The 20331-nt window shown below is 37.2% G+C and overlaps 1 protein-coding gene across 1 annotated transcript; it reads left to right on the forward strand.

Moving 5' to 3' along the window:
• Nucleotides 1-5280: 5280 nt before the first annotated feature.
• Nucleotides 5281-20108, forward strand: LOC120628923 (putative inorganic phosphate cotransporter). The gene is made up of 11 exons (XM_039897597.1): nucleotides 5281-5396; nucleotides 6764-6966; nucleotides 8736-8915; nucleotides 9892-10030; nucleotides 13273-13490; nucleotides 14310-14459; nucleotides 14877-15009; nucleotides 15583-15707; nucleotides 18660-18779; nucleotides 19513-19645; nucleotides 19990-20108. The coding sequence occupies exons 1-11, from the start codon at nucleotides 5360-5362 to the stop codon at nucleotides 20025-20027; spliced, it is 1476 nt and encodes a 491-aa protein (XP_039753531.1). The 5' UTR covers nucleotides 5281-5359; the 3' UTR covers nucleotides 20028-20108.
• The last annotated feature ends 223 nt before the right edge of the window (nucleotides 20109-20331 follow it).

Consider the following 20331-nt stretch of genomic DNA (forward strand, 5'->3'; position numbering starts at 1 on the left):
AGTGGTATACATAGTCGTTCCAGTCAATGGTCTTCTCGCGTGAAGCTTCGACCAACACCTTAACAAGCTCTCGCTTGGTTGTTGGATCAAGGATCAGATACAGAAGGCACTACGAGGTTCCTACGCTCGAGCCCTGACCGCCGATTGCTAGGGCATTCAAAAGCCCCGGAGTTGATGTTTTTTTGTTTATAAATTTTAAATAGTGTTGTTTTTTTCGGCTTTCCTTTCGTGGAGACCGAGAACGAACCCCGTCACGCATTCCTGACTTTTCGGAGTTATGTGCGTTTTTAATTAAAGCCATTTAAATACCACTTGCTTTAAATCTTGAAGGATTACGTCGCGGGGAAACCTGCACGCCTGAGAGTTTTCCATAATGTTCTCTACCGTGTGTGAAGTCTACCAATCCGCTCTCGGCCAGCGTGGTGGACTACGGCCTTAACCCCTTCTCATTCTGAGAAAAGACCCGAGCCCTATAGTGGGCCGGTAATGGGTTGATATGATGATGATGACACGAACATTACACAGTTGACATGTCACAAATGATAACCATTTCTCACATAATTTTATGTCTGACCCCCAAGATGTAAACTAAGCAACGCAAAAGAAATAATGGAAGGTGGTTGTACTCACTATTACATTGGTATCGTTGGCCTTCTGTTAATTTTTCAGCTGAACGAACTAATACGACTGTATAATTATAGTACTGGTGACATCTGTCGTTATACGTTACCCACAGCACCGTGTGTCTTGAGGAAACTATTATTGTTTAATGGAATAAGCTTTATAATTTCGTCTGGTTGAAGTCTTCGGCCGTGGCCACCCTGCCGAGTAAGACGTGCCTTATAATAAACGTCTCAGCTGCAGGATATTCACGATAGGGCATAGGTTTTTGACGAGATCCACTAGCTACAGTTATTTTATGCCTCTGGTCGGATGCCTCATTGCGACAAGTTTTAGGTTATCTGGTCGCCTCGTGGGAGGTTTACCAACACTAGGCTTTCCATTGCGGCTTCAGTGACAAATGACAATGTGAGACGGTGATAACAAAAAGAAATCACCCGGCTAAGTTAGTTGTGGGCTTCTGCTTAGATCAGGACGCGTTTGGAACCCTCGTAGCTTTAGATTTAAGTTTACGAATATGGTTATCGCCATAATCTCAGTACCGTGTAATTCTAATGTAATATACGCATCAAAAGTGCCCCCTATGGGTCTAGTGGAACAAAGATATTTTTGACTTTGACTAGGAATTTAGCATCTTGAGACGCCAACGTCCATCGATTCTCCGATCTAGTTCGAGTTGTCGCCGAAAGATTTAAATATTATTATTTTTAGCAATTTTAATGTGAACGCCAGCCGCAATTAATCTAAAGTTATGTACAAAAAAAGGCAATTTAAGAAAAAAATTGCATTTTATATAGCTAGAGATTAAAAAAGATTTATATATAGCGATAAATACAGACACTATAGAGAGTTAAATAAACGGAATACAAAATATTGTAGGGCGAAGCTGGCAAGTTACTCCGCAGTTGAGGTGATTGGGCTGCTATAGCCGAACTATCCGAGAATATCCGAATGCATGGCGCTACTACCCGTGATGAATGAAATATGTTAGAGCTGCGTTGAATATTTGATCAGCCGTAAATATTGTTTATTGTTTCCAAATAATGAACGTACAGATCAACTTCATTTCATTACATTATCATTGTTCAAACATTATCCCTACGGAGCTTTTATTTAATATTTATTGGAGCGGTTCGTTAAAAAGTGCGTTTTTATTTCGAGAGTTTTAGCGGATGTATTATTTTCTTGTCTCAACATACATACTCGTAATTTAATATCTATATATAGCCACTACAGGGGAAATTCCCACAATGAGAAGGGGTTAAGGCCACCAATTCGCACTGAGCCAGCGTGGTGGACTACGGAGGCTCAGTGCGGAATTTTCTTTGTTCGTTAATTCATAAATTGTAGGGCTCTGGTGTGTCTCTGACAGACAGACGGACTAAGCGCAATCCCACTCGACTGTGAGAGCTCGTTTCACTCGGCCAATTACAGTTTAAGTAATGGGCGCTTTTACGCAAGTTGAATGCCCTCCAATACACTGTAGATTTGAACTACTGCGGATTAGTAGTAGTAGAGCTTCGTGTCAGAGCTCATTCAGGGGAATCCTACCCCCATGCTTACTTCTGACACCAAGCAGCACTGCTTATATTCCACTCTGAAGGGCTTAGTTGCCGGGGTTATTACAGGAAAATTAATCAGATTGATGTACCGCAGTAGTAACTCTGTACTACTATTTAATCAACCTTATCGCGGTATACCGTCGTCTAAAAGGTTTGCTAATGCTATAATCATAATAATCCTAGATTTATAGATAAGGCGGGAGACAATTATTTCCCCGGGCAAAGGATAAAAAGTTATCCTCTCCCACAACTTTATCAAATCTCAGAACAATTAAAAGCAGAAAAAATGGAAATTTTGGAAATAATATCCAAATAATATATGTGTGTGAAGCGGTGATGGCGCATTTGGTAGGAGCTCGATCTCACTTTCGGGGGGCCGAATTCGAATCCCAGCTCGCACCTCTAACTTTTCTAAGGAAAACCTGCATGCCTGAGAGTTCGACATAATGTTCTCAAAGGTGTGTGGAGTCCACCCAGCCGCACTGGGTCCAACCAGCGTGGTGGACTACGGCCTTAACCCCTTCTCATTGTGGGGGGAGACCTGTGCTCTGTAGTGGGCCGGTAATAGGTTGATTTGATGATGATGATGAATATATGTGTAATAGTAAACGGGGGTAAACTTCTCCTATTCCATGTTCCCGTGCTTGAGCAGGTGGAACATACGTACTACTACTGCATTCGCCAATGTTTTGTTGGTTAAGTGAGTAGAAAGCATGACGACGGAGCTCGAAATCCTGGATTCGGATTCCGAGTTGGGATAAAACAATTTTAGGGGTTTTCTGTTCAAAAATTTACATTACCAGCGTCATTGTTAACGCCCACCACTACGCTGTTAGCAGTGCTGGAAGTTGTGGCACACTAGTACAGAGCGAATCCGATTAAATTATAATATAATAATAATAAGAATTTATTTATTTCTTACTATTATTATTATATAGAAAAATGTATACAGCAGGAATCTCCTTATGGACACAGTGATACTCTAGTGATTTGTGCACAAAGGAGTGCTTAAACACTCGCACTTTGGTAACTTGTGTTACGAGTGTCACCACCTTCCTTCAAATTCTACCGGCGATACATATTTCAGCCGCAGCAGCTGTGTTCCGGTCTGAAGGGCGTGGTTCCCAGTTTAATTACATAAGAGGCTTCACACATTAACCTCAACGCCGGGTGGTATTATTTAAAAACCGCATTACAGCAGCTTAGTAAGTCTATATTGTAAAACCCTCTCACATCAGAATGCTTTTCAGTGCCAGCCGAGGAAAGCTAGTAGGCAGATGACGATGGTGATTTACTAGAGTAGCTAGCTAAACTCTAAATATACTATGGTGTTGTCTTGTGGCTACAAGGCCAACAGAGCAAAGACGTCTTAATATAATAGAATCGAATAATTTTGGCTACATTTATGTCCAACTGGTCCTTTACACATTATATATGTCAATGTCTTAATGTTATATTATTCATAAATAAACTAAAGTAAATCCACTGATAACAAAGCTGATAAACTATTGATAAACTACATCATTTATAATTAGTAATACTCGTTATATTACGGTTAAAATATTATTATTATAATTTTTTGCCAATATAGTTCTTAATACCCGGAGTCACGGATGTTTTTGTTTTGATCGCAATAATAATAGTTTTTTTTAAATGCACAGATTTGGTTTTCAACCCCTCGATAACCTCTTGTATTGATATAAATTATTTCTTGACCTTGTAGAAAAACTTTATTTATGAGTTTTAACTGAAACAAAAATGCATGGAGAGTCCAATCTTTCATATTTTGAAATGAATTCGATTCCATTTATAATTAAACATTCCTAAATTGAATTTTCCATCAAAGAACTCGTGATAAAAATGTATATATTGTCCAAGAAAATTAAATCTGGAAAATCTGTCTTCATAAGACACATAGAAATGAATCCTTTATACAATATGTTTTCAATCAGTGGTTTTTTTATCTCATTACGTGTTGCTTTCAAAGTCACTTTAAACCAGTAAAAAGTTGAAATTAATGGCTCTTGTAAAAAACCAGTTATTAGAAAGTTTATAAAATCTTTATAAACTGGACAAAATTATATTATTTTAAACATCGTTTATTTTAGAAGTTTTAAAACTCTACAAACAAGGCCAGGTTCGAATTACTTTTGGCTGATAATAAAGTTTGGAAAACCAACATTGAAAAATTAATTGAACATCACTAGTTGTTATAACATTGAATAAAATGTTAAATGTTTTTACTTAAACATGAATCTGTTTTTAAATTATATTCGACACTGCATCGACGATATAAAGAAAGGATAAATATATGAAATGGGGAAAATTAAAAACTCAGAATAGGCGGAACAACCACTGTGAAACACTACATATTATTAAAATTATTATAATTTCTTTTTTAAATACGTTAGCCCTTGGTTGCTTTGTTACCTGGTAGTAAGTAATGATGCAGTCTAGGATGGTAACGGGCTTACCTGTACCTTTAGGTATGGCATTATGTTAAACCCATACCCAAGGTCCTATAAAGAAGAAGTAGAAATCTAGACAAGAGAAAATACAGGAATTAAAAATTCCCAAATAACCGGGCCTCTGCCGTGAAAAAAAAATAATAAATATACTACCGCTATACACAAATCGCCATCTTGCCTCAAAGTAAGCGTAGCTTTTGTTATGGGTATTAAGATGACTGTTATTTTTATTAATAATATACATAAATACGCATATATATATTATATATAATAATATCCTGAAAAACATTCGTGTTCATCAAACAAACATTATCCAGTAGTGGGAATCGAACCCACAGCCTTGGACTCAGAAAGCAGGGTCGCTGCCCAAAAAACATCCCTTATAAAACCACAGTGCTGACCATTGTGAGAGGTAGAAAAAAGTACAGAGAGTTTTACATTACGCTGAGTTTCCTTAAAATCAGTTAAATAAATACCGCTGTAATACCTTAATACAAACTTAAAATACACAAAAAAGGAACAAGTAAGAAAAAAAAAATTAGCATACGTCCTCTCCACGGATGTCTGCGTTGGAAATGATATGCAAGACCTTAGCAATGCGTGTGAGTATATTTCGCACTACGAAGTGATCGCTGCGAGAGAGATACCGCATCTCTGAGCGCTGAGATGTGACAGCGTGGTACAAGCATATTATTTTGGAGAAATACCATGGGCGTCCCGGTGGAAGTTGAAAATGTTAGACCTAGTAAGTTTTTGTAATTATTTTTTTCCTACAATAGTTTTATCGACCAACAAGAAAGCTTTTATTTGAAACTATTAGATACAACATTTAAAAGCAGACCGTGACGTCTTGATACAATTTCTAAACCTTCTGTAGCTTTCGCTTATTCATAACCTGTTGTCACTGATCATCACATTATCCCGTACTTGATTATTCACATATTACATTACTGGAAAGATATGTTTTGTTTGTTTATTAATATTGTACGTGTTTATTAAACCGGTTCGTGGCACACGGAGGTCTGTATCGTTTTTTAACCTATGATTGTTTATTTATTCATCAGATTACTTGGAGGTTTAATTTTTTATATTAACATACATTGCGTTGTAAAAGGCAAAATTGTAAAATGTCTAGCATGTAATTTAAAAAAAAATGTAGGTATTGTATAAAATGTCTAGCCTGTAATTTAAAAAAAAATGTAGGTATTGTAGGAAGAGTAAAAATATAGTTTAGTTTCGAGGTCAAAATACAATTTAACCTTCGGATACCTCTTTATTAGTTTGATTTCATCTTCACCATCATCATCCCATCAACCCACTACAGAGCACGGGTCTCCTCCCACATTGAGAAGGGGTTAAGGCTGTAGTCCAACACGCTGACTCAGTCGAATTGGTGGACTCCACACATCTTTGAGAACATTATGTCGAACTCTCAGGTGACCTGCATAGGTTTCCTCACGATTTTTTCCTTCACCAAGCAAGAAGCAAGTTATATTTGAAATACTTAAAACGCACATAACTTAGAAAAGTCAGAAGATTTGAACTCTGGGATTCGAACTCGGTCTCCCGAACGTGACGTCGAGCTATCACCGTACCTAAATTTGGTACTTTGTTAATTGCTAAATGTTGCCTGCGTTTTTCGTCCGCGTTTATAACGGTTTCTTAAAAATCCTATGAACCATTTATATCCTGGGATGAAAAGTAGCCTATGTTACTCTCCATCCTTTCAAATACCTATAAACGCCAAAAATATAAATAATTGATTGGTTGATAAGTTAGTGCGTGAAGGCAAACAAACAAACACAACTATAATATTACTTAGTTCATCCAACAGACTGACATTGCACAAGCATCTTAACCATCATCTGCATCGTCCGTTTCAGAGCATAGACCCACCCCACTGCTCCGACTCGGTTTGGCGGGCTAACTTCTTTCTGAAACGTGCTCCCCACATTTTATGCCTGCCACTAGACTTATCGAAGATAACAAAGTAATTATAGATTTCCAAACTGCCCCCGCTGAGAATTGAACCATCCCGGGTTCTATCTTATATTACGTATTATTTTTTACGAGCCGAGTGCTGTTTAAAATCTATATTTTTCTGTATTACAGAAGGCTGGGGGGTCCGGCACACGCAAACCCTGCTTCTCTTTATCGGCATGCTATTGGCATTCAGCATGCGAGTCAACATGAGTATGGCCATAGTCGACATGACCGATATGCATTCGACCAATGAAAACACGACCGATGTGGACACCACCAGTAATAACTTCACTGAGACTAACATTACACATTTAGAAGAAAACAGAGGCGTAGTAAGAACAACTTCTTTATGTTATACATGTTAGTAAATTATAATAATATGATATGAAATCAATTTGTATGTATGTGTCTTCCAATTCATAGTAATCATTGACAGGTCAAGCAGATGACCTCTGACCTTGTGGTAAGTGTAAAACTATCTAGCCAATAAACAGTGCCACTTAAGCCAGGGCATGCAAGGAGCACGTCTTGCAGCGTGCCACTCTGTGTCCACCAATCTGAAGTATAGGTCTTAAGCCTCCTGTAATTACAGTGGCAACCTTTCAGACCTGAACACAGCATTCAAACAATGCTGCTTGGCGGCAGAAATGGTGGTAGTACTTCCCCGGCTGAGTTCAGTCACAAAAAGCTGTAACGGTCATAATTCATATCATAATTTCTCTAAATATTATATTATCAATGTTTAAGATAGCTTGTTATTATTAGGGTTCTATAACTTAATCTCTACACTGAAAAATTAGTCGAAGTCAAATATTTCAAATAGGCACAAAGTAGCACTTCTGATGCGTTCATTGAAAAAAAAAACTACTATGAGTACTAAGATGACATTTGAACAATATTGATAAATACTTATAAAATACAGATAAACACCCAGACACTGAAGAACATTTATGTTCATCACACAAACATTTTCCAGTAGTGGGAATCGAACCCACAGCCTTGGACTCAGAAACAGGGTCGCTGCCCACTGCGCCAATCGGCCGTCATATGTACAAAATAATAATAATAGCAGTGTGATGATGGCGATAACTACATTCGAAAACTTAAAACTAAAGCTACGTGATTTACAAAAGCACCCTGTGCAAAGATGAAGTCCACAACTAACTTAGCCGGGTGTACTATTTGTTATCACCATCTCACATCGTCATTTGAAACTATTTCACTTGTTACCCTACTTTTGCTAGTTACAAAGGAAAACGCCGAAGTTTTTGTGCGTAAAATCGAAAATGTAATAAAGCAAAGTTGTTTTTTTGCGCAAAGCATAACCCACGCACTTCTTGAAATGCTAACATAAATGCATGCTGCAATATTATGTAAATGAGATGTTACCCAAGATATCATACTATTGGGGTCACTGGCAACATAGCGTATTATTATTCGCGATTGTGTTTTATTGATATAAAATTTCCATTTATGGGCCGATATAAAATAATGTTTCTGCGGCATAACAGGGATTCACACGCCTCTCGCTACCGGACACTACACAAGCTCTCTACGGCCTAAGGGGGGGTTCGAGCTGTCCTCCTCGCTAGCGCGGGTGCCCTAGCAATCGGTTAGGGTGGTGGGTAGACGTCCGAGAGGTATAAAACGGGTTCCCCGGGCGTCTAACAAAGCCAACAAGATCGACATGCCGTGGTGGTTTTTAATTTGGGTATACCTGCTTAAGAGCGGGGAGTCCCTCGTAACCTCCGTCCTGCCCAAGGGTCGGAGGTAGCAACAAAGCTTTTCCACCAAGCCAAAAAAATAAAATGAGCTTACTCTTTGACCTAAGTTTTTTATTAGTAGCTTTTTGTGACAGAGCTCGTCCGGGGAAGTACTACCACCATGCGTAATCTGCCGCAAAGCTCTGTGCTAAAGGGCGTGGTTGTCGATGTACTCACAGGTACATGAGGCCTCAGGTTGCTGGACCCGGGCTGTAATCAACAATGTGGCTGTTTTCTTATTTTTTAGTACATAGGTACAGAATTAGAAACGATAGGTTTCCACCCACTCGCTAGTTTCATAAAAAAACCATATTATTATATATTTTTATCTTTTGCAGCACTTCGACTGGGATCACCAGAAGAAGACAGTGATCCTTTCTTCCTTCTTTTGGGGCTACGTGATCCTACAGATCCCCGGCGGAGAGCTGGCTAAGAGGCTGGGGGGGAAGATCCTCATCACCATTTCCATCGTGGTCAACTCTTTGATATCTTTTGTGCTGCCCATTAGTGCTGTAATTGTAAGTACTATTTTTGATTTAGTCTTATTATGACCCTAATTTCAAACAAAGCGGGTAAGGCTTCGGCTACATTTTAGGGGAGACCGAGCTCAATCAGGCACCTCTAATTTTTCTGAGTTATGCGCGTTTAAATGTTAGTAATTAAATATCACTTTCGTTGACGGTGAAGGAAAACAGCGTAAGGAAACAAAGTCAAAGTCAAAAATATCTTTCAAGGTCCATAGATGGCACCTTTGATGCGTACATTACATGTGAAATACACTGTAGTGAGATAATGGCGATAACCATATTCGTAAACTTTAGAACTAAAGCTACGAGTGTTTCAAACGCACCCTGGTGGTCTAAGAAGAAGCCCACAACAAACGTAGCCGAATGTTTTTTTATGTTTAATTATTTTTTTCTGGCATGCGTTATGGCCTTTTTCACTATACCTAGGAATCGCGTAAATTGGATGGTGGTTCCTAGAGATAAAAACGATTACCAACATTTATGTGATGACTAGGGACGTTACGCGCCATTTAAGTTTCGACACCGATACGCCGGTGCGTAATGTTTAGGGGACTACGAAACTGACACTTGACATATGAAACAAATATTAATTCGATTTTCTTTACTAACCTTAAATCCATACAAAGATGAAAAATATGATATAAACACAAAAAAACCACACCTTGTGGCAAGATGCATAGACAAGCTAGGTTAGGAAAATCGATTGGTGAAAGATAAATGTATGCCTAGGATTTTTTCTTTGATTAAGCATCACTTATTTAGCCATTGTTTGTCGTTAGTGAAAACGGGCATGAGACTGAGAGTTCTCCATAACGTCAAGTCAAGTCTATAAATCCGCACTTGGCCAGCTTGGTAGACTACGGATTTAACTATTTTCTTTCTGTGAAGACCTGTTCACCGTAGTGGACCGATAAAAATGATGATGATGGTCATAAAAGTGTAATTAATATTTTGGTTCATTTCGCAGGGGGGTTGGAAGTTCGTGATATTCTGGAGAGTGCTGCAAGGCCTCACGCAAGCCTTCGTGTACCCCTCCATGCATCATCTCGTCAGCCAGTGGATTCCGCAGGAGGAGAAGGGGAGGTTGAGCACCATCATCTATGCAGGTGATTATTTTTTTAATAATATTAATTAACGGATCAAAGAAATGGCCCACATGATGGTTAGTTGAAAACAATCTAGAAAAACAGAGCAACATTCGCAAGTCATGTAATACGTTATATAATTGCCGCCCTGTGTCCATCAATCCGAGGCGTAAGTGGTTAGCCTCATGTGCCTGTAACTGTATCGGCAACAACACCCTTTAGATCGGAATATGTAATCTGTATGTAATATGTAATCTGGTAATCTGTTGCGGCGACCATTTTAGACCGATTTTCATCAGATGTAGCTGAGAGCACTCCCGACGATTTCACCTTCCAAACATAAACAAAGTAAAGTCCATCCGTTTGGGAAACAGTCCGTCCGTTTGGACAGACAGAAACACACACATACACACAGAAACGTCGAACACAACGTCGTTTTTGTGACGAGGGTTAAGAATAAAAATACGCTGTAAGCATATAAAAGGATATTAAGTTGTGGCAGCACTTTATGTATATAGGATAACTAAGCTTTAAATGACGGGTTTTGTGCCGACCGCTGAGCAGTTCTGTCCTCTATCTCCAATCACATTCATCAGATCTACATGAAATTTGGCAAAATTAAACCGATATTATAACCTCTAAATAACAAAAGTAATTATTTAAATCAGTTATCGTTTGACGGCGTTATGGTGTAAAATCACACTTCCGTCCTAAAAGAACTGAGCTTAATTTCTAGATAAAAAGCCTCCTATATTACTTCTAATACCTTCAGAAATATGTGTACAAAGTTTCGTGATGATCGGTTTAGTAGTTTTGGCGTGAAAGCGTAACAAACAAACTTACATTCACATTTATAATATTAGTAGGGATTGTATATATATAAATGTATATATTTATTTCTGTATTACTTATTCTTGTATTACCTATAGTTGATGTAGTTTATGTGATGACCCATTTTTGACATATTGCACTATCCAGTTTCCATAATTATTTATTTGTATCTTTCACTAAGAGTTGTCTGGAGGAGATCGCTTAAAGCGATAATGCGTATTTTTCTTATTTTTCTTTTTTTATTATTTATTATATTTCTTGTTTTTATCTTTTAATTGTGTGCAATAAAGAATTTATCTATCTTATATTATTTTTTGTTAAGTTTGATTTAAATTTTGTTCATTTGGCGACGTTAAGCAAGCAAGCTCAATGCCTAAGCTTCTTATAAAATTCAAAAATTCTAAATTTATTTATTTCAACTTTATATATATAATAAATAAGCACTTTTGAAACGTCAAGGCAGTCTGTTCGTAGTGACTCTAAATAAAATCATTTATTGCAAAATACATGTCAATAAGATTTCACATATTGATTTAAGTTTAGTTACATACAAAAAATTAACTGATGTAAAAAATAAAATAATAATAATACTTAGTCAGATGAATGAATTGTCAAATTAATGAATAGCGATTAAAATATAATTATGAAATATAACATTTAAACTATTAGGCACATTGGAAATAGGCAAGCTGCTCATATATAAAAATGTGATAAACTTATTATTTAAATTACATATTATGTAAAATGTTATTTACTTAGTATTAGGGAATTTATTGCACACGTTATATTATGGCTATATTTTTAGGGTCTCAATTTTTTTCCAAATAAATTATATCCTATGTTACTGATTGATAATTAAATTTTCTATTGGTCAAGAAATTGCTAAAATCGGTCGGTAGTTTCAGAGCCATTTCGCTACAAACAAAGCTACAAACTAACAAAAAAATCATATTAGTACTTAATCATATTAGTTTACAATAATAAATGAAACCCCTGAATACAAAATTAAAGAGTTTCAAAGAGTATAAATATGCTGATTCTTGCTTACTCTTTTCAAATTCCGAAAAATTTGCTGATATTTTAAAAATACCAACAAAACTTGTTTTCATAAATTTGTTGCTTTTATCGCAAAACAATACTTTCCTAGAAAGTTTCAAAATCCGCAATAATTCCCAATGGCGACATATTGGTACTATTATAGAACAAAGTTAAATCCTTAAGACAAAAATAAACTACTGAATGATGATAACGGTGTTCGAAGTTTGTGTAATAGTAAGCTTCAAGAAGAACTTATTACATAAATAAAACTGAAACGATAAAAAGCTTGAGTACGTAAGATTTTTTCTAACAAGATATCCAATTAGTTTAGTTTATTGTGAGATTAAGCTTAATTCTGTGGTACCTCGTTATCTTCGTCAACTTTTATACTTCGTCTTACTATCCCGTTGTTCTAGTGGCGTATAATGTGTCGTCGTCTAGTGTCGAGCATGTTGGTCTGCAGATCTTGAGTTCCTAGATTCAACCCTCGGGTCGGGCCGAACTGACGGGTGAATAGTATTGGATTTTTCTATACGAGCCCAAATATTGGCGGTTGTTCGCCCCGTGCCTCGAAGAGCACATTACGCCGTCGGTATTGCAACACTCTTTCCAGTCCCTTCGGAATATGGAGTGAGGGAATGCAGAGTGCATCTGCGTTTGCGCACGTACAAGCACTGCAATATATTCGACCGCTTTAATTACTATTCCCAAAGGTTGTCTGGAAGAGATTGCTTTAGCAATTAAAACCGCATTTGCATACGAATCAATTACCAGTTAATACAAGTGTTTTATCTATCTATCTATCTAGCCCGAAAGGCATAGTTAGTCAATTACAGGCACATGGGGCTAACCACCTACGCCTCACGTTGATGGACACAAGGCAGCATTTTGCAGGACGTGATTCTTGCATGCCTTCTTGTTAAACTTTAGCACGAAGGCACCTATACCGCGTTCATCATCGTTATTCAACGCACTTTTGGACCGCAATGTTAAATGGGTTCTGTTCCATGACGGGAAGACACCATTGTTCCGTGAATTATTGCGGCACTCTAAGAATATTGAATGACCTTTATTTTGCAGGGTAACACTAAAGTACACAAAAATTGTACTATAGTACATAAAATATGTAGTTACATCTAGTAAGTGGCCCTGCCGTTTTAAAAAGTTGTAAAAATAAATAAATAATCTCACGTGCGGTTGGAAAATATCTCTGGATTGAATACCGTAGCCACAATAGAAAAACCGTGTGTTTAGTTAACAAATGTTAATTGATAGTTAACTATCAACACTGAGTAATTAAAACATTTAAAGTCCTGGCGAGTGTTATGCATATTATGAAATAAAAAATTGGAGTGAACCTTTTTTGATGCTTTAAATCCGAGTGTTTTTCTCAGGTGGCCAGCTAGGACTCGCCATACAGCTCATAGCCTCAGGGTTCATAGCAACAGCTTGGGGCTGGCAAGCCATTTTCTACACCAACGGCATCCTCGGCTTGATCTGGACCGGCGCCTACTTCTACCTTGGGTCCCAATCTCCAGAAGCTTCCAAATTAATTTCAAAAGAGGAACTGGCTTATATCCAAACTTCTTTGGGAAGAGTTGGGAAGCAAAAGGTTAAAAGTAGACTCTAACTCTTGTATCCTTTCGTCATTACCGTAATTATATCTGTAATAAGATTCAATGTTTCGTTGCTCCTGCGACTATCGGGTGTGTTAAGCAATGTCGAGTTGGATTTGTATGGTTGGGTGAACCACTTTGGGTGTTGGCGTCGGGCCTTTAATCTTTAGCATTCCGTGTCCGACAACCTTATTAATAATTGGTCAATTATGTGTTGTAGCTCTGGAGTAGTTGCGTAGAGTTCTGTACCATTCTGACATTTAAAAGGTGCTGTCAGTTGACGGTATAGTAACCTCCGACCGCTCTGCTCCTTCCAACACAGTGCCCAGGCACGTGGATGGAAAATACCAATGTCCAGTAGTGGATATCAATCAGTTGAAGATATGACGATGATAGTAACCTCCTTTTAAGAAATGTTCCCCCCCCACTCCTTCACTTTCGCCTGTAAGATGAAAAAAAGGAGCGGGGGTTAATGTGTAACCTGTCTGTAATCGTTTTATACTGTACTTTGTTGTTTTTTTAAGTATAAAAAATATCAGTTTACACTTAAAAAAAACAACAAAGGCGCAGCACTTTAAGACCCCAACGTCCATCGGTTCTGTGAGCTATGCCCCGTCCATTGGCACTTCAGCTTCGCGCTCGTTGAGCTATGTCGGTCACTCTCGTTCTACTACGGATCCTCATTTGATCACGTAGTAAGATACTCCTAGTATTGCTCTCTCCATCGCCCACTGAGTGACTCTTACCCTTCTGAATGAAATTTAATATCATTAAAAAAAGATCGTAAACTTATATAACTTTATTTTTGTGTACAGAAATATCCAACTCCTTATAAGAAGATTGCCCTTTGCTTGCCCTTTTGGGCCGCGGTCATCGCGCACTGCGGCCAGAACTGGGGTTTCTTCACACTGATGACTGAGATGCCGTCCTACATGTCCGACGTACTCCAATTTAAGCTGGCCAAGGTATGTATCGAATTATCAGGTTTTCACGGATAGGATTGACCTATCGGCTTCCGTCAATTCCCAACTTAACGGATTTATGTACGTTTTTCATTTAAACAATTAAATATCACTTGCTTCCTTAAAATTTGTTTGAATATTTGAAAGAATTTTTTGCTACATCGTAGTTCAGTTATATCAATTTCTAATTCAGATATTTTTTTTTTTTATTAATTATCACATTTTTGTCTAGTTTAGCATTAATATAGTTTGAAAAAAAATGTTACAATGTAGTTATATACCAGACTAATGATTATCGACGGCGTAGGGTGCGCCGGTACAACTTATTAGTTTATGTTTAACACCTTTTGAATAGAAATTGAAAACTTCGTTGTAATTTTCGACTAAATGAATAAAATGGAATTTACTTTTGTGTTTCAGAATGGAATGCTTTCGTCGCTTCCCTACTTGGCCATGTTCCTGCTCAGCTTCCCCATGGGTTCCATGACAGATCTCATCATCAGGCGCAACTGGCTCAGTGTCTCCAACACCAGGAAACTCTTTAATTCTATCGGTATGTTTCAAATTCGTTTAGACTGATTGTTCGTTATTATTTGGAAACAGTGCACTCCACCCTTACTTTAACACTTCATACCAGTAGCCTTATTAAAAGAAACTTTTTCGGTCGACGGTTGACGAATTCGTACCGCTAAGTGATTAGGGGGTACGTATAGGTTTAATATAATTACAATAGTTTGCCAGCTACTATTTTCGACTTCATCGTCCCTTACCGCCAGGATTCTAGGCACCGGAGGAATGTAGTCTAGGGTTTTGTTTTAGTGGAATTAAAAAAAAACCATTAGAGAATCTAATCTATTGGACTCTCAAAAAAGTTGAATAATATCTTTAATTATAAAAAGACTGTAACGGGTCGATTCTGGACATTGACGATAATTTATATTTGTTTTTGGAGGGCAATCTATAATCGATACTGAAGCAAAAACTCTATCTGTAAAGTCTATCTGTATCTTGAATGCAAAACAGTGAAATGTTATTCGTTATTTAAACTTCAATTGCCACCCAAATCTTTATAACATCTATAAATTATTTCTTGATCAACTTATTAACTTAATTTTTTCCTTTCCAGGTCTTTGGGGACCAGCGTTAGCATTGATCGGCCTGTCTTTGTCACCATCGAGTATGTACTGGCTGCCAGTGGTGATGCTGATCATAAGTGTTGGTATTAACGCTGGCCAGTTCACCGGATTTATGGTAAATGAATATATATTTTTTATGTAATGGGGGAATAATCTAGCTGATATTTCCACCTTCGATGGACCAGCTATTAGTAATAAGAATGAATGCTATTAATCTTCAAGACTCATATATTTTTTTTAAACAGTAATAATTGACCAAGCAGACCACCAGATTAGTGGTCCTATTGTGGAGTACTATCAGGGGCGTGCATACAGGGTATGCACAAGGTATGCAGATGATATAAAATGAAGAAAATCTGTTGCACAGATTTATTAAAAACTTAAGAGTTGGTGTTGTACGAGATACAAATGGCCTACCCTAAAGGTTTTATATCTCGTACTGTGGACTTTTTCCACTTTATATCATCTACATACCTTGTGCATACCCTGTATGCACGCTACTGAGTACTATTGTGCTTGCAAGGAATACTTCCTGCACCGCGCCACCCCGTGACCAACCTGGGGGTTAGACCGTGTTAAGTCACATGTGCCTGTAATACTATAATTTACCCTATTTATGTTATTTTCGTGAAAGCACCTATAGTCCAAATAGACCAACGTAACATAGGTGAGGGCTTTACTAGAAAGTCATTTAACTTTCAAGTTGTCAAATGTCTTCTTTAACGTAATATTATGTAATAATGGCACTAAAAAAATTAAAATCTCTGCATGCAAAATATTAATGTAAAAAAATTACCCTTATTTTTTACAGACATACTGGCTTATTAGTAATTAGAAGATAAAGAGTCAACAAATAAGAAAAAAGTTGCAAATCATTTTTACACAGGGATTTTTAAATTCCAATAGCATCTATTGGAATTCAAAAAATCTTTTGTAACTTTAATTATCTTCAATAAATAACTTTAAATTAATCCTTTCATAAAGGCAGTGCTTCAAATGGGCCCGTCCTATAATAAATCTTGAGAATAAATTACTAAGACATCTATAAATTATGAAGTTACTAATAAATTATACCTAAACGTTTTCGCGATTATAAATCAATTGATTAATTTGTTACTCTGCATTCATTGCTAAACGGTTGGGGAAATTGATAAATTATTCAAAGCTTGCCGGGATAAAATTGAATAAAATAAAGTAAGAAGGAACTAGCTTATATTATTTTAATCAGACGGTGGCTCGCGACATTTGCGCAGCGAGGTCGCGAAAAAATGTGATTTCACGGGTCCTACAATCTTTAGTATGGGCCCGTGAAATCATGTTTTTTCTTTCGCAAGTAGCACAACTTTTATCATCATTAGATAATTGTCTAAAAAGTTTAGAAAACATTTAATTAAGTCTCCAAATAGTAACCTATTGGAGATATTATGACGGTAACTGTTTTGTTCTGCCTGTGAGATTCCTGTAAAAATTTTGCTGTTCTTAAGATTATTCTGATCCAGTATATAATTTATAACAATGCGGGGAAGAAAGAGATATTTACTTTGAAATCACGGAGAGACATTCATGTATACACATATATTTATATATGAGTATGCGGTGTAGAAACGGCAGATCATAATACAATTGTCACCACCCCTTCTCTTCCCGCGGATATCGTGCGAGGTGACTAAGGGAATGTATCAGAGAACGGGCAACAGCGTCCTCAGTGCTACTACTAGCATCTACTTCGATCAGCAACCCGTCTGCCCAGCGTGCTGGACACGGGCCTACCCTCCCGTTGGGAAAATCCTTTTAGCCAGCAGTAGACTGTTGTAAGCTACTGATGTGATGTGATACATGAATATTTATCCTTAAATCGTTTGATAGTTGATTTTATTACTAGTAGTTTTTGATCCGGGGAAAAACTACCGCTGTGCTTATTTCTGCCGCTTAGCAGCATTGTTGCAATGCTGTGTTCCGGTCTGAAGGGCTTGGTTACCGGTGTCATTTCAGGCACTTGTGACCGGGCGGCATGTTGCAGGACGTGCTCCTTGCATGCCCTGTGATGTGTTGTCTTATTTATAGGCGCTGGTATCACTATAAAAATAAAAATGATATTTTTTTTAACCATCTGGTCCACTTTTAACATCTTATAAATTGTTTATACTATTAACATGGAATAAAGATCCATCAATTTTCAGTAGTCTAGGGAGATAGGGTTCTTTCAAATCATTTATTTTTCAGAAACAGATAAGATATTTTTTATAATAGAATAATACATAAGATGATATGAGAGTCAGGTTGATCGCACACTGGCTACAATTCCTTTGAATTTTCTTTCCGGTCGCACAAGCGTTTGTAAATATATTGAAGTCTTTTAGACGCGACTTCTCGTCGCGTTTACAGCTAATATGCGGCTAATTTTAGCTTCCAATTTAAAGTATGTGTACTGCCTTATGTTTGTCTATAAATAATCAAATATTGTAATATTGGCATTAATGAATATTTACACAAACAACATAAACGAAAAAAGGCCGATTGATACTTAAAAAAATGAGTTAAATGTTTCTTTACATATGTATATGTACTGAATAAAATAAATTAACAAATAAATACCCTACGACAATACACACATGGGCCACCTAGCCCCAAAGTAAGCGTAGCTTGTGTTATAGTTACTAAGATAGCCGATGTATATTTTTAAGAATATTATACACATAAATATTTATAATATATCTATGAACACCCAGACACGGAAAATCACTCATGAGCTTAGGCGGCGTGTAGATTTAGTGAACTTTAGATAGTGTATTTTGTATAGTCCTTAGATATTTTGACACTATCCCACTAAAATAATAAATGCGAAAGTTTGTATGGATGGATGTTTGTTACTCTTTCACGCAAAAACTGCTGAACTCTTTTTGACTGAATTTTGGAATAGATATTATAGAGTATACCCTGTATTAACACCCTGGCTGTATATTCCGGGAACCTGCTCAATCCATCAATTACGATATAAATGTTATCGTTTTTCAATAGCGGTTTTCTGTAGGCAGTGTTTTTAGGCTACATTTATTGTTCGTTGCAGTTGGTATTTATCGACCTGGCGCCAAACTTCAGCTCAAGCCTGATGGGAATCTCTAATTTCTTCGCAAACGTTGTATCCATTATCGCGCCGCTCGTCTGCGGGCTCATTGTTAAAGACAAGGTGAGCAAAAGTCTCATTTTTGTACTTTTAGTTGTAACACTATGCTTGCAGTGGCGTGCATAGAGTGTTTGCACCGGATATGCAGATGATATAAAATGAAGAAAATCTCCAGTACCAGTTATAAAAAAAATTAAGGATAGACATTGTGATACCTGTAAAAAGCCTACTCATAAGTATTTATAACTCGTGCTGGAGAATGCATTCCCTCTATGCACGCCACTGTATGCTTGTCAATGTTGCTTGTGACAAGCATACTCGTACAGTACAGCAACATACTGCCAGTGATGACTTATGGATTAGAAACGTTGTCGCTTACTAATTTCTTCAAGCGAAGGCTCAGTTACGCTAGGAGTATCACTACGTAATAGAAGCGGTAAGTAGTATAAGCGGTAATAGGAAACCTGCATACCTGAGAGTTCTCCATAATGTTGTCAAAGGTGTGTGAAGTCCACCAATGAAACTAAAGCTACGAGGGTTCCAACTGGTCTAAGAAGAAGCCCACTACAAACTTGCTGGGTGTTAGTTTGCTGCGGGGATTCAAACACAATTGTTTGCTACTTCAATAAATATTCTTTGATTTATATGAGAAATTTACCAATCCAACCTCACAGTGCTCAATCCATCAATTACGATATAAAATGTTATCCTTTTTCAATAGCGATTTTCTGTAGTTTTAATAATAACGATTACAAATATCTTTGTGCGTATGTTGAAGTGGTTTTCTCGATTTCAGACGAATGCCCAGGATTGGCACAAGGTTTTCTACTTGGCAGCAGGGATATACTTCTTCACTAATCTATTCTTCATCCTCTTCACCACCTCCACGCGGCAGGCCTGGAACGAGCCCGAAGTTGATCCTGATATTGGTATGTGAACATCATTACTATCAGTCTATTTGAGCACAGATTTCCTCTCTTATAGAAGATATTTATGTCTGAGTATGTTCTTAGATCCATCATGAACTCCCTCAAGTAGGTAATTTTAGTTTATGATCGGATGTTAATGATGGTGACCGGGATCGCTGGCCCAACGTGCTCTCATAATCATGGCTAAAGGCATGGCATAAAGTTGAATCATGAAAAATCTGAATGAATTCGTTTTACTTAAATATTATGTAGATGATACAATCATTTTCTAAAGTACATACCTGTACTCGTTAAACTGAGAAATGTCTTATCACTTGTTTAATGTTAAATAATATTTGTTTCAGAAAAAAGAACCCGTCAGAAATCCAACAGTATCCACTAAGCGAAATTGAAAAACGTACCTGAAACTATTTTCCCTGTTTGTAAATATTTATCAATATAGAATTATATTTCGACAAAAGTATCCAAGAACTTTCATTTTATTAAAAGTCACTGTATTTAACGGTAGGGTAAAACACTGTACAAAACCGGCTTGCCAGAGAATTCTGCATATCTGCGAAGTCCACCAATCCAGACTTGACGAGCATGATGGAGCACGGCTTTTATCATTATCCTTACTATACTACCTAACAATCTTCATTGCTCACTCTAAATTAAATCTATTTACTAACCCGGCTGAGGTCAAG

This window comes from Pararge aegeria, chromosome 13, assembly GCF_905163445.1.
Source record: "Pararge aegeria chromosome 13, ilParAegt1.1, whole genome shotgun sequence".
Taxonomy (NCBI): domain Eukaryota; kingdom Metazoa; phylum Arthropoda; class Insecta; order Lepidoptera; family Nymphalidae; genus Pararge; species Pararge aegeria.